General features: G+C 34.8%; 2 protein-coding genes across 6 annotated transcripts in view; both read left to right on the plus strand.

The window, feature by feature from the left end:
* BBR/BPC3 (protein BASIC PENTACYSTEINE6-like) overlaps positions 1-3,866 on the plus strand; it is a 5,390-nt gene extending 1,524 nt beyond the window's left edge. For 3 of the 4 annotated variants that reach the window (XM_006341956.2, XM_015306391.1, XM_006341954.2), the window contains exons 2-4: positions 1,169-1,224; positions 2,285-2,426; positions 2,658-3,850. In XM_006341956.2, coding sequence (XP_006342018.1) covers positions 2,373-2,426; positions 2,658-3,575 — 972 coding nt within the window. In that variant the 5' untranslated portion in view covers positions 1,169-1,224; positions 2,285-2,372 and the 3' untranslated portion in view covers positions 3,576-3,850. Of the gene's footprint in view, positions 1-1,168; positions 1,225-2,284; positions 2,427-2,657 lie in introns of those variants that run through there. The other variant, NM_001288435.1, reaches the window with a different exon arrangement.
* Positions 3,867-7,225: 3,359 nt separating this feature from the next.
* On the plus strand, positions 7,226-10,939 carry LOC102588100 (probable transcription factor PosF21). Of its 2 annotated transcripts, XM_015306416.1 has the most exons (5): positions 7,226-8,627; positions 8,771-8,903; positions 8,989-9,073; positions 9,997-10,098; positions 10,465-10,939. In XM_015306416.1, the coding sequence occupies exons 1-5, from the start codon at positions 7,720-7,722 to the stop codon at positions 10,671-10,673; spliced, it is 1,437 nt and encodes a 478-aa protein (XP_015161902.1). In that variant the 5' UTR covers positions 7,226-7,719; the 3' UTR covers positions 10,674-10,939. The 2 variants fall into 2 exon arrangements, with proteins under 2 accessions (XP_015161902.1, XP_006342019.1); XM_006341957.2 differs by lacking the exon at positions 9,997-10,098 and having other exon boundaries at positions 7,229-8,627; positions 10,465-10,929.
* Positions 10,940-11,660: the final 721 nt, after the last annotated feature.

Consider the following 11,660-nt stretch of genomic DNA (forward strand, 5'->3'; position numbering starts at 1 on the left):
GGGGGTGTTTATGAGCTACTCTTTAGGTTAAATTGCATCTTATAATGAAATTTTTGAGGCTATTGATTAGCGTTGGTATAAGTATTTTGTTGTTCAAGTTTATCCTGAAGCAGAATTTCTCGATGACTGGAAGATAACTAATGACTACTGATTTTGTCCATCTTATTGCAAGTTTTTAGCATGAGGAAGATACTTATTATTGTAAATAGACCTGCCACTTAGTTCCAGTCAGGAGGAACATGTTGTAGAAACTGCAATATGTCCGAATTGATCATTCATGTTTTCGATGAAGAGACCACACTCATTTAAGAAAGTGCCATTTGCAAGATTATCTCAACTCTTTAAGAGTTTGCCATTTACAAGATTATCATACCAAATTGGCAACATGGAGCTTCCATTTTTTCGTACTGGCCCTTGATAGTCTGATATGGAATTAAGCTGTATTTATGTAATCATTTTGTCTCAATCAATCAAGAATTATGAGTTATGGTGCAATGTTGTTTCAGAAGTGAATATTGCATAAATTCTCTTTTTTCAATCTGTATTTTAGCTTGGATTTTATCTTGAAATCAGTTTTCGTCTTACTGATGAAACTGACTAGATGAAACAGCTAAGCTTCTTCCCTTTTTCTTTAAATACATATTCTTTCCATGCAAATTAGATAACTTAGCACCAACAATAGTTTTGAACTTGTACATAATTGGGGTGATATCTTCTTAGCACAATAGAACGAGTTAATCATGCTGGTTTAATGTGCCAAAATCTTCCAATGGCTTTTTAGATCACAGGCTTATTGGCAATTTTCTGGTCTCCACTTTACACCATACTCTCATCCGGGATTAGCTTATTCATATTTGTTCTTCCTTTCAGCAACTCCTATGAATTTAACTTTACACGTTTTATGTCTTGCCAATCTGTTGAAATCTGCTCCTGTGATTGCCTTAGCTTTCCATAAGTCGTAACTAATATGTGCTTTTATTTTCCTCTTTTGGGATGGTGTTTTTTTATATGAAGTTCGGGATTATTCTAATGTCCGGTGTCTAATGGAACAACATATGTGTATTTCTAACATGACCAAAGCATTACAAATCTTGTGTTCTTTTCTCATCTCTGCTTCCTTATGTTTCTTTAGGGTCGACGGTGCTAATGATGAGTGCTTGTCTTTCAGGTTCTTTATGATTCAGCCTTGACTAAGAGAATGCAGATTTGAACTGTTGGTAGTTGGTAAGTTTGTCATATTGATTCATTTATTCACTCAAAGCTCATATATGTGCATGCTTCGTGAAATGTAATGGATTAATTATGCTGGATTTTTTCCCTTTTTGGCAACTCTTATATTTCCCTTATTTCTTTTGTTAAGAGCATTTAAAGGTGAAGGCTTTGACTCTTGATTCTTTCTGCTCATGTGTTCTTTAATTATTTGAGAAAGGTCGATCTGCTTTGATATGCTTTTCCATTGAGCCGAGGTTCTATCTAAAACAACCTCTCTATTTGTCAAGGTAGGGGTAACGCCTACGGACGCTACGCCTATTTACACTCTACCCTCCCCAAAACCCACTTGTGGGATTATATAGGCTATGATGTTGTATAATATGGAGAAAAAGGGGAACCTAGGAGCAATGGTAGTTGTCTTTGTGTGACCTATAGGTCACGTGTTCGAGCCGTGGAAGCAACTACTAATATTTCTATTAGGTTAGACTATCTACATCACAACCCTTGTGGTGCGGTCCTTCTCTGGACCGAACATGAATGCGAGATGCTTTGTGGACCGGGCTTTCCTAGATAAGATAGAGAGAAAAGGAGAAATTGAGCGGTTGTGTTGATCATCATTGTTGGTTAACGAGAAAAAACCAAAGTTGTAGACATTCGTGGTGAGCGCAAGAAAACCGTCGTGGTTGTAATCAACTTGAATCTGAAAGATCTAATGGAACCCTTGTAACCCAAGGAAAACTAGATGTAGGTACAACACCAGGACACAACTACTATAAAATATAAGAATTAACTAAATAGCCATTCACCCAACTGACTAAACTAAAAATAGGCTGCAGATGTATAATATAGTGTACAATATAATTCACGTATATATGTGTATGATCGTGAATAATCAATGTATATCAGCTAGATAAAGTAAACAGTAAATCTGCCCGGCTATTTGTGTGAAGATCCCTTAAAGATAGTTGTGTCATTTACTTTCTGCACTTCAATTTCTGTGTTGGGTATTCAGGGACACTGTCCTTCCATGAAGAAGCTGTGACCTATTTGATTATCTAACTTTTGGCTACAGGTGTTGGTTTTTTCTTGATGAGTATATGTCAGTTCTGTTGGATTGAGGGCTGACGCTTATTTTGACAATAACTACCTGCATATATCGTATGGATGACAGTGGGAATCGCGATAATGGAAGGCATAAACCGCCTCAGGGTCAGGTATGTAGCAGGAGTTGAGGTTGATTGCTCAAGTCTAGTTTCTTAATTTGGATCTTAAGTACGATTCCCATGTGTTGTAAACAAAGGTGGATCCTCAATTTAAACTTGATGGTTTCAACCTTTATGTTAGTTACGGGTTCAAAATGTACTGTTCTATTGAAACGTTCGGGATTTTCACATATATATATGTCTATGCTTCGTGTCAAAAGTGCTAAATTTTCCATGTATCAGTGGTTGATGCAGCATCAGCCATCAATGAAGCAGATAATGGCCATCATGGCAGAAAGAGATGCTGCCATACAAGAGAGGAATCTGGCCCTTTCTGAAAAAAAGGCTGCCTTGGCAGAGCGTGACATGGCTATCCTGCAGCGGGATTCGGCAATAGCAGAACGAAATAATGCCATCATGGAACGGGATAATGCCATTGCTACACTTCAGTATCGTGAAAATGCTATGACTGGTGGTCAGATTGTCCGTGGAGTGAAACATATGCACCATCCTCAGCAACATGTACATCACCAGCCACATATGGGAGAACCAACATATAACCCCAGAGAAATGCACATGGTTGAAGCCATACCAGTTTCCCCACCTGCTCCGGAGCCAGCAAAGCCCCGTCGAAACAAAAGAGCTAAGGAGCCAAAGGCAGTGACAGGTTCCAAGAAGACTCCAAAAGCATCAAAGAAAGTAAAAAGGGAAACTGAAGATCTTAACCAAACAACATATGGCAAGTCTCCGGAGTGGAAGGGTGCACAAGAGATGGTCGGGGCAAGCGATGACCTTAACAGACAGTTAGCTGTGTCAAAACCCGACTGGAAGGATCAGGACCTCGGGCTCAACCAAGTTGCTTTCGATGAAACAACCATGCCAGTCCCAGTTTGTTCCTGCACCGGAGTCTTAAGACCTTGCTACAAATGGGGAAATGGAGGTTGGCAATCTTCATGTTGCACAACCAATTTGTCGATGTATCCTCTACCAGCTGTTCCCAACAAACGACATGCTCGAATTGGTGGTAGAAAAATGAGTGGAAGTGCGTTCACCAAGCTGCTTAGTCGCCTGGCAGCTGAAGGCCATGATCTATCAAATCCAGTTGATCTTAAGAACAACTGGGCAAAGCATGGGACGAATCGCTACATCACCATCAAATAATGCTTCCAAAGTCTTCAATCTAGGACGGTATACCTCAACATCGTTTACATATTATGTTTACCGTTCATCACATTCCTTTAGCCCCTATGTAAGTTTGTCATCGTTCTAAAATGTTAGCTGTGGTTAATTCATCCACCTGGATTCGGAGTTGGATCAACGAGAGATAACTGTAAAGAAGCCTGTATTCAGGATACTTTCGGTTGCACAACGTTGATGTTAAATGTATTGAATGTCTAGTATGATGCCTCTGTTTATAGTTATTAGTTTCAAGATCATCAATGGTTGAAATTCATGATTTGATGATATCTTTTTGAAATATCATAACCTCTAATATCGATACATTTCGATATAATCTTTATGTATACGTCCATCGCGTTACATAGAGTAAAATCAGGTGGACTAGCGATGGATACTGATGTGATACATCTTCGTAATGAAAATAGAGGGGAAACATCATGTAGCCAACTAGCCGAGCTACTAGTATTCCCTAGTTGAATGATACCTCAATTTCTCTTGTTTGAAGTTTAATAAAGAAACAAACAAATTGAGAGTCTGTTTAGATTGACTTATTTTTTAAAATGAAGTGCAAAAAAACATAGTTAGTGTCTGTTTGGATTGACTTATTTTAGGTGATTTTAAGCCAAAATAGTTTTTAAGCAATTTTGAAGTGTTTGGGTAAAGTTAAAAAGTGCTTATAAGCACTTATTTTAAATCCTAGCTTTTGGCTTTTGGCTTATAAGTCATAAGCCAAAAGCCAATCCAAACAGGCCCTTAAACTATCTCATTTTCTTGAGTTCCGTACCTAAACCAATAAAAGCTTGAATTTTATATTTAAACTATGACTTATTAGCTCGTGGAATACACTCTCTCTTTTTTTTTCTTACAAAATATGATGATAATTTCAATGATTGATGGACTTTACAATTGTTCAAGTTGGCAAAAGTGATATTCCACAAAATTAGTCAAAAAAGATTCCACACAGTAAACTTTGAGTTGGGCCGGCTTTAAATGCATAATTTCATACACCATTGAGTGGAGTAAAGTTGTTAAATGCCAATGAAATGAGTATCAAAATGAAACCAATTTTTTTTTTTGGATGGAATATACTTTTCACAAGTTATATATATATATATATATATATATATTTGTTTCTCGGATTACATTATTATTGAACTAAAAGAGTTTGTGTGTAATTTAAATTTATGCTACATATTTTTGATGCGTGATTCATCTAAAGTGTAATATGCATCACTTTTTCAAAAGATTGCTAATCTAAAAGTTTGTCAGTCCTTCTTTTCTATTCGTCCTCCATCATGGACGTCACATACACAACACGAATTTAAATTTGACAAGTCATGACTTGAATGGTGGAAAAAGAATCATTTGCATCCACGAATCATGCCTAATAATCAGTAAAGTAAGTTGAGAATCATGAGATCTCAAATTCGATAATCTAGTGATCAATAAAGCAGATAGAAAATCATGAGACTTCAAATTCAACTACCAACATAGACAAAAAAAAATTACTAGGTGATTCTTTTCCTTTTTGTCCAACATCAGCTTACAAAATTATTTGATAATAAATAATCCAAAATTTTTTATCAAGATACGTACAAACTGCTTTAAACAACATAATTAGAATTTTTTTTATAGGAAACTTTACTTTAACAAGTTTTACATGTCACGAATTCATATTAGTGAACCAAAATCTGAAAATATCGATTAATTAAATAAAGGGAAAATTGTATATAATAGCAAACTATTAATTTAAATTAAATGTTATAAACATAGTTTGATTTAATTGTACCTCATATCAAACTGTTGCTATTTCGCATCTCTCCTGGTGAATCTCGCTCGCCACTCTCACTTTTATACAAACGCAAATGTATAAAATGTATTTGTGTTTGTATAAAGCGAGAGAAAATTGTATATATACATATATTTTCGTTCCCCTCTCCCAGATCTCGCTCGCCTCTCTCGCTTATACAAACATAAATGTATAAATTACGTTTCTGTTTGTATAAAGCGAGAGAAAATTGTATATACTCGTGCAAATACATATATCTTCGTCATATACACTTATAATTATACAATACAAATATTTCCCTGCCCAGTTCTCTTTTGCCTTTCTCTCTTTCTCGCTTTATACAAACACAGATTATACAGTTGATCTTTTGTATATGTACACCGGAACAGAAACAAATTATATACAATTATTTTCTTTTGTATATGTATAACGAAAATATACATATTTATGTTTGTTATGAAGTGCAATTATGCAAATTATAGCTATAACATACAAATATGATTTTTATATTTGCTGTGAAAGTATAAATATATAAAAAATGTCAAATTTTAAGTCAACATCGGAGAAAATCCTGATTTTGTCGTAGCGCGTAGCATTGTTGCACTTGGATATAAAACGGCCCGTCATTTTTTAATTTATTTATGTAAAATACAAAGTTTTTGTCCTTTTTAATGATCACACATTATTCTCATAAACTTTTATTTATTTTTTAATTATTATTTAGTTTTTATATTGTGATTATTACATTATTTGTCGTTATTAATATTTTTATATATATTTTGTGTATCGTTTTTCATTTCACTTTTTTTTTTTTAATTATTATTATCATTATTTACTCTCCTCATTTAAAAAAGAATAACCAACTTTCCGTTTTAGTTTTTTTTCTTCTAAATGTTCCTTTTCTTTTTTTATAATATTTCAATTTCAGCCTTTTGCAGTATGCTAAAGGTCACAAGATTAAATATCATTTGATATATTTGACATAAATTTAATTAAGGACCATAAAAGAGTATTCCTTTTGTTCTTATTTATACGTCGTCCTATCCTAAAAGGCTAAAATAGATGATCCTTAATATTTGTCATTATACAAAATCAATGTATAAAATACATTATTCTTCCTATTTTACCATTGAGAGTTAGTTATTAGCCTTGAAAATATATATATTTGACCAATATAGAAAAACTAAGTAAATAATTCATGTTCATTGTTCAAATTAATTAATCAAAATAAATTAATTCATGTTCAATTGAAGATTTGACTTTAAGAAAAACTAAATAAAGGTACAATGATAAACTTACCTAATTTCTTAAGTAGTGTGAAATCTAAACTAGTGACATATAAATAGGAATGAGAGGAGTATTTATACCTAATTTCTTAAGCGACGTGAAATATAAACTAGTGACATATAAATAGGAATGAGAGGAGTATCTATTTTCTTAAATTTCGTGCCAAATTAAACTATTTCATTATTTTTAAAACGGACAAGGAAGTAAATATTATTTTCTCTAATCCATATAAAGCGAATGAGAGATGACATATATCTTTAAAAAGATATTTAAATGCACAAATTAAATAATACTTTTCATAATTACCTTTTTAACCATTCTTGAATTATAAAAATATCACTAAAAAAAGATATTTGTAGAAAAAAATTAATAATTCTCTTTTAACTTTGAAAAAATTATTTATTTTGAACCATCTCAAATAATTTTCTTTCGTAAAAATAAGATTTGCATATATCTCATTCTTTTCAGACCACACTTATAAAATTACACAGTAAAATATCCATGTTGTTTGTTGTGCAAAGACAACGTTTTTGTCCCTTTCACTTCTCCTCTACTCTTCTCTTTCATATTAGTACAAGTTATTTTCATTTTCTCTTACAAATTCAACCGTAATCACCGCCATTTTCAGCGGGAAATTCACCTTCTCTCCAAAATCCCATTTTTTTTCTCTATAACCCCACCCCCCACAACTTCACTTTCATCAATGTTTGCACGTTTGTCTCTCATCACATTCAACTGTAGCTCCTTTAAATTTTGACTCTAAACTTTCAGGTACTCCGTTTTCTTCCTTGCTCTGTTTTTCTCAATCTTGTTATTCGTTCATCTGTTGTTTGGGGTTTTGTGCTTGCTGAAATTGATTAGTTGAATTGGATTGGGTTGAATCAGTTTTTTTTTGGGGTTTAAGGAGTTTTTCTATCTAGGGTTTTTCTGGGAGCTGAAATTTTGATTAATTTGATGAGAATTGCTGAAGTTCTTTGATTATTACGAAGAAATAGCATTTGGGGTGTCGGAAAAATTGAATCTTTTTGCGGGTTTATTTGTTGATTTTTGATGGCTCAGTCTAATTCTAAGCCACCTATGAGTGGTCATAATTTTGGTGTTGGAGCTGCTTCTCATGTGAGGTCTTTATCTCAATCGAGTATTTTCTCGAATAGTTGTTTGCCCCCATTGAGTCCTTTTCCTCCTAGTGAGCCGGGGATGGTGTCGGGTCATTCTAGCTTGAAGGATATATCTATGGAGGAAGTAGATGTGAATTCTCAAGGTCTAGGAGTTGTGTCTTCGTTTACGAGGGATGGTCTTCCTCCTCGGAAGGGGCATCGTCGATCTAATAGTGATGTTCCATTGGGATTCTCGGCTATGATTCAGTCTTCACCTCTGTTGATGCCTATAAGTGGTCAGAAGATTTTTGGGAGAGCAGTGAGTCTTGGGGATAGCAATGGAAAGATTGATGAGAGGAAACCAAAGGGAGAGGTTACAGATGAGTTGTTGTTTTCCTACATGAATTTGGAAAATATAGAGACATTGAACGGTTCTGGCACGGAGGATAGAGATAAGGACAGCATTGTCAGTGGGACAAAGCTAAGCGGTTGTGAGAGCAGCAATAATGAAGCAGAAAGTGTTATGAAAGGGAATACTGTTAGTATCCAACCAACAAGTTTAAGGGAAGGAACCAAGAGGAGCGCTGATGCGAATATTGCTCCAGCTGCACGTCACTTTAGGAGTCTTTCCATGGATAGTGCTATTGGAAATTTTCACTATGGCGACGAGTCACCAAACTTACCAACTTCTCTGGTGATGCGTTCTGGTCAGCTTTCACCAAGTAATTCAGGAAATGAAAGTTCGAGCAAGCACAATCTTGACTTCGGAAATGCTGAATTTAGTGAAGCTGAGATGAAGAAGATTATGGCAGATGAAAGACTTGCTGAGATTGCAGTTTTAGATCCTAAGCGTGCTAAAAGGTATGGAAATAGATGCTAATGTATTCTAGTTTATATTTGTATCCCATTAAGAAGCATAAACTTGAGTTATCCATTAAAAATTGAAAAAATAAATAAAGAGCGTGATACGTATACAAATTATACCTGATAGTTTTTATCCTCAGGATACTGGCTAATCGTCTGTCTGCTGCTCGATCCAAGGAGCGTAAAACGCGTTACATCTCAGAATTGGAACACAAGGTTCAAAAGCTACAGACAGAAACAACTACCTTATCCACACAAGTTACCATCCTGCAGGTGCCGGTAGAAAATATTGTGGTGTGCCTTCAATGCTTCTTTTATGAACTTCAGTCTGTTTACTGGATTTTCGTTCTTGTTACAGAAAAATTTTGTTGAGATTTCAAGCCTGAACAGTGAGCTGAAATTCCGCATCCAAGCCATGGAACAACAGGCTCAGCTTAGAGATGGTATTACCTTTCCAATTTCTTTTTTCTTTTGTTTCCCAAGTCCCTAGTGTGTTGCAAAAAGGTATCTAGTTCTTGCATATGGGTAGTATATGAAATATAATATGTTCCATAGTATAATCGTTTATAAATTAGAATATACTCTAATGTGTATTTTTTTTTAACCTCTTAAAATCAAATTCATAAAACTTGGAGAAGTTTACCTATTTCAAAAAAAAACTTGGAGAAGTTTAGAAATAATTAGGTGTTTACTGAATACAGCTGGATAATAAGTTTATAGAAAGAGAATTTTGCAAATTTAAGTTTTATAAAAAGAAAAGTTTGGAACTTGGCCTGATTTGAGCTTCATGGCTCTAGCCTTGTACATATTGAATTTGTTGCCATCGTTTGAAGAATTTGGGAGGAAGGGAATTTTAATGGTTGCCGTGAACTCATAGTTAAGTAGATGGGTTTCGTGAAGTACTTTTATATGAGATGCGAAAGAGAAGAATAAATTAGTTTACAATGCATATAGTGCCTTTGAAAGGTGAAAATAGGGGGAGAAGGACTATGGCCTGCTGGAAGGAAGACGGGGAGAGAGATGGTAGAAATCCATTGTAGTTCTGTGAAGATAGGCGAAGAATACTCTGAAGGAAGCCAAATAGGAAACATACTTTTTGTGTGAGGGAAGCCTATGAGATAATGGAAAAGTAATTAGGGATCCAAGTTCACAATAATAACTCAATGCTATGTGAAATTGATGCACAATCAATAACTCTTTGGTTACTTATGTTTGGTTGGTTGGAAATATCAAAATGTAAGCAATGTGAAGATTTTAATTTCCTTCACTGAGAACTGAAAAACCCGAGTCAGAGAACCAAAATATTTGATGTACCTGTTTTAGTAATAATATTTGATTCTAACCAGTAACGAGCTGGCCTACTCAGGAGGCATGATTTTCTTTAACAGTTCCACAACATCAGCATCTCCTATTGAAAAGCATCCGAACTTCAATATTACCAAATGCTGTGTCACCGACAGTCAAAGAAGTAAGATGTTCCAGCAGGACCTGTTTGTGTTCGTCTTTATTACTTAGTTCTCTCTATAACAGTGCCCATTTTATTGTGTTCCCCAGTTCTGCTCATAAAGTCTTAAGGGTATTTGAAAAACATTATATTTTCCCAAGAACAGGTTTGCCTGTGTTTGTTTGATTACCTTAGGATACGTTTATATTAATCTTGAAGGCAGGACAAGTTATACTGTTCTAGTCATGCCTGCTTGGATTGACCAGGGACAAGGTCCAAAGCGCATTTTATACTTGACATTCAAGACGTATAGATATGCTGATACTCTATGAACATCTGATACACCTACCCATAAAGATGGATATTCATAACTTAAGCTTTCCGCTGCAGCTCTGCATGAGGCATTAACTGCAGAAGTCCAACGTCTAAAACTTGCAGCTGGGGAACATAGGGAGGAAGGACGGTTGCCTAATAACATGACACAACAGACGCCAGTAAAGCATAATATGTTCCAGATGCAGCGTCAACAGCCGAGTCAAATGCAACAATTATCTGTTGGTAAAACACCTGCGGCTTCAGCAACACCTGCATCTGCCTAGTGGGTGAACATAAAGCCTTGAGGAGGTGAAGATAATCTCTACGTGAAGCCAAAAAGTTTATTATCAATTATCGGTCTCACATGCTACGCACAAACACTGAGAAACTAAGCTCTCAGATATTAGTATTTATATAAGTTTCTTATGTGTGTCTGGCTACAATTTATACCATATGTAGTGAATCATTATTTTGTTCTTTGGAAATAACTGTATCAATAAATTGGAGTCAAATTTTGTGGTGCCAATGTTTTCTCCTCTACTGTTCTCTACTTCTAAGGGAACTTTAAGCCTTTTTATCTGGCTGTTAATTTGCACTTGCATAGTATAAACCCCATCTACATACAATAAACCCTTCTGGTCTGGAACTCCGATCATAGTGGGAGCTTAGTGTGGACTATAACTCAAAAAAAGTAGTTGTATGAATTTGGGCCACATCTCCATGTCATTGGTTCAATGGGACTAACACAAGCAGACAAAAAGATCATAGTAATCAAACAATGTCTCCCCTTATACTTGTGTCTTGTTTCCCACTGTCCATTCCTTTCATCTTCAATAAAGAATGCAGAAATTAAAGTAGTCAAAGTTGTAGAAAAGCAGATAGTTGCCCAAAGCATCTTGCAATAAGAGTTGCATCACCAGCTGATTCCACAAGTCGAGTCTATGACTTATACATATGCACTCAAAATTATTATTTTAGATAAGAGATGATTAGATATTATATATTTTTTTTTTCAACAACCAATTGAAAACCCACTACCTAATCAAGCAGCCTTATTTGGTTGTTAATCACATGAAAAATGTCTCATAATAATTTTAAGTTGTAACTAATACAAAAAAGAAAAAAAACATGAAATATGTCATACGATGGTCATTGTAAGTTGTAACTGATAAAAAAAAAAAAAACTAACAAAAAAAAACGTCTAAGAGATAATTCCAAAAAAAAAGAAAAAGAACATGGATAATGACCAAAGAGTACAAAATAAAAGCATA

Source organism: Solanum tuberosum, unplaced genomic scaffold, assembly GCF_000226075.1.
Source record: "Solanum tuberosum cultivar DM 1-3 516 R44 unplaced genomic scaffold, SolTub_3.0 scf00032, whole genome shotgun sequence".
Lineage (NCBI taxonomy): Eukaryota > Viridiplantae > Streptophyta > Magnoliopsida > Solanales > Solanaceae > Solanum > Solanum tuberosum.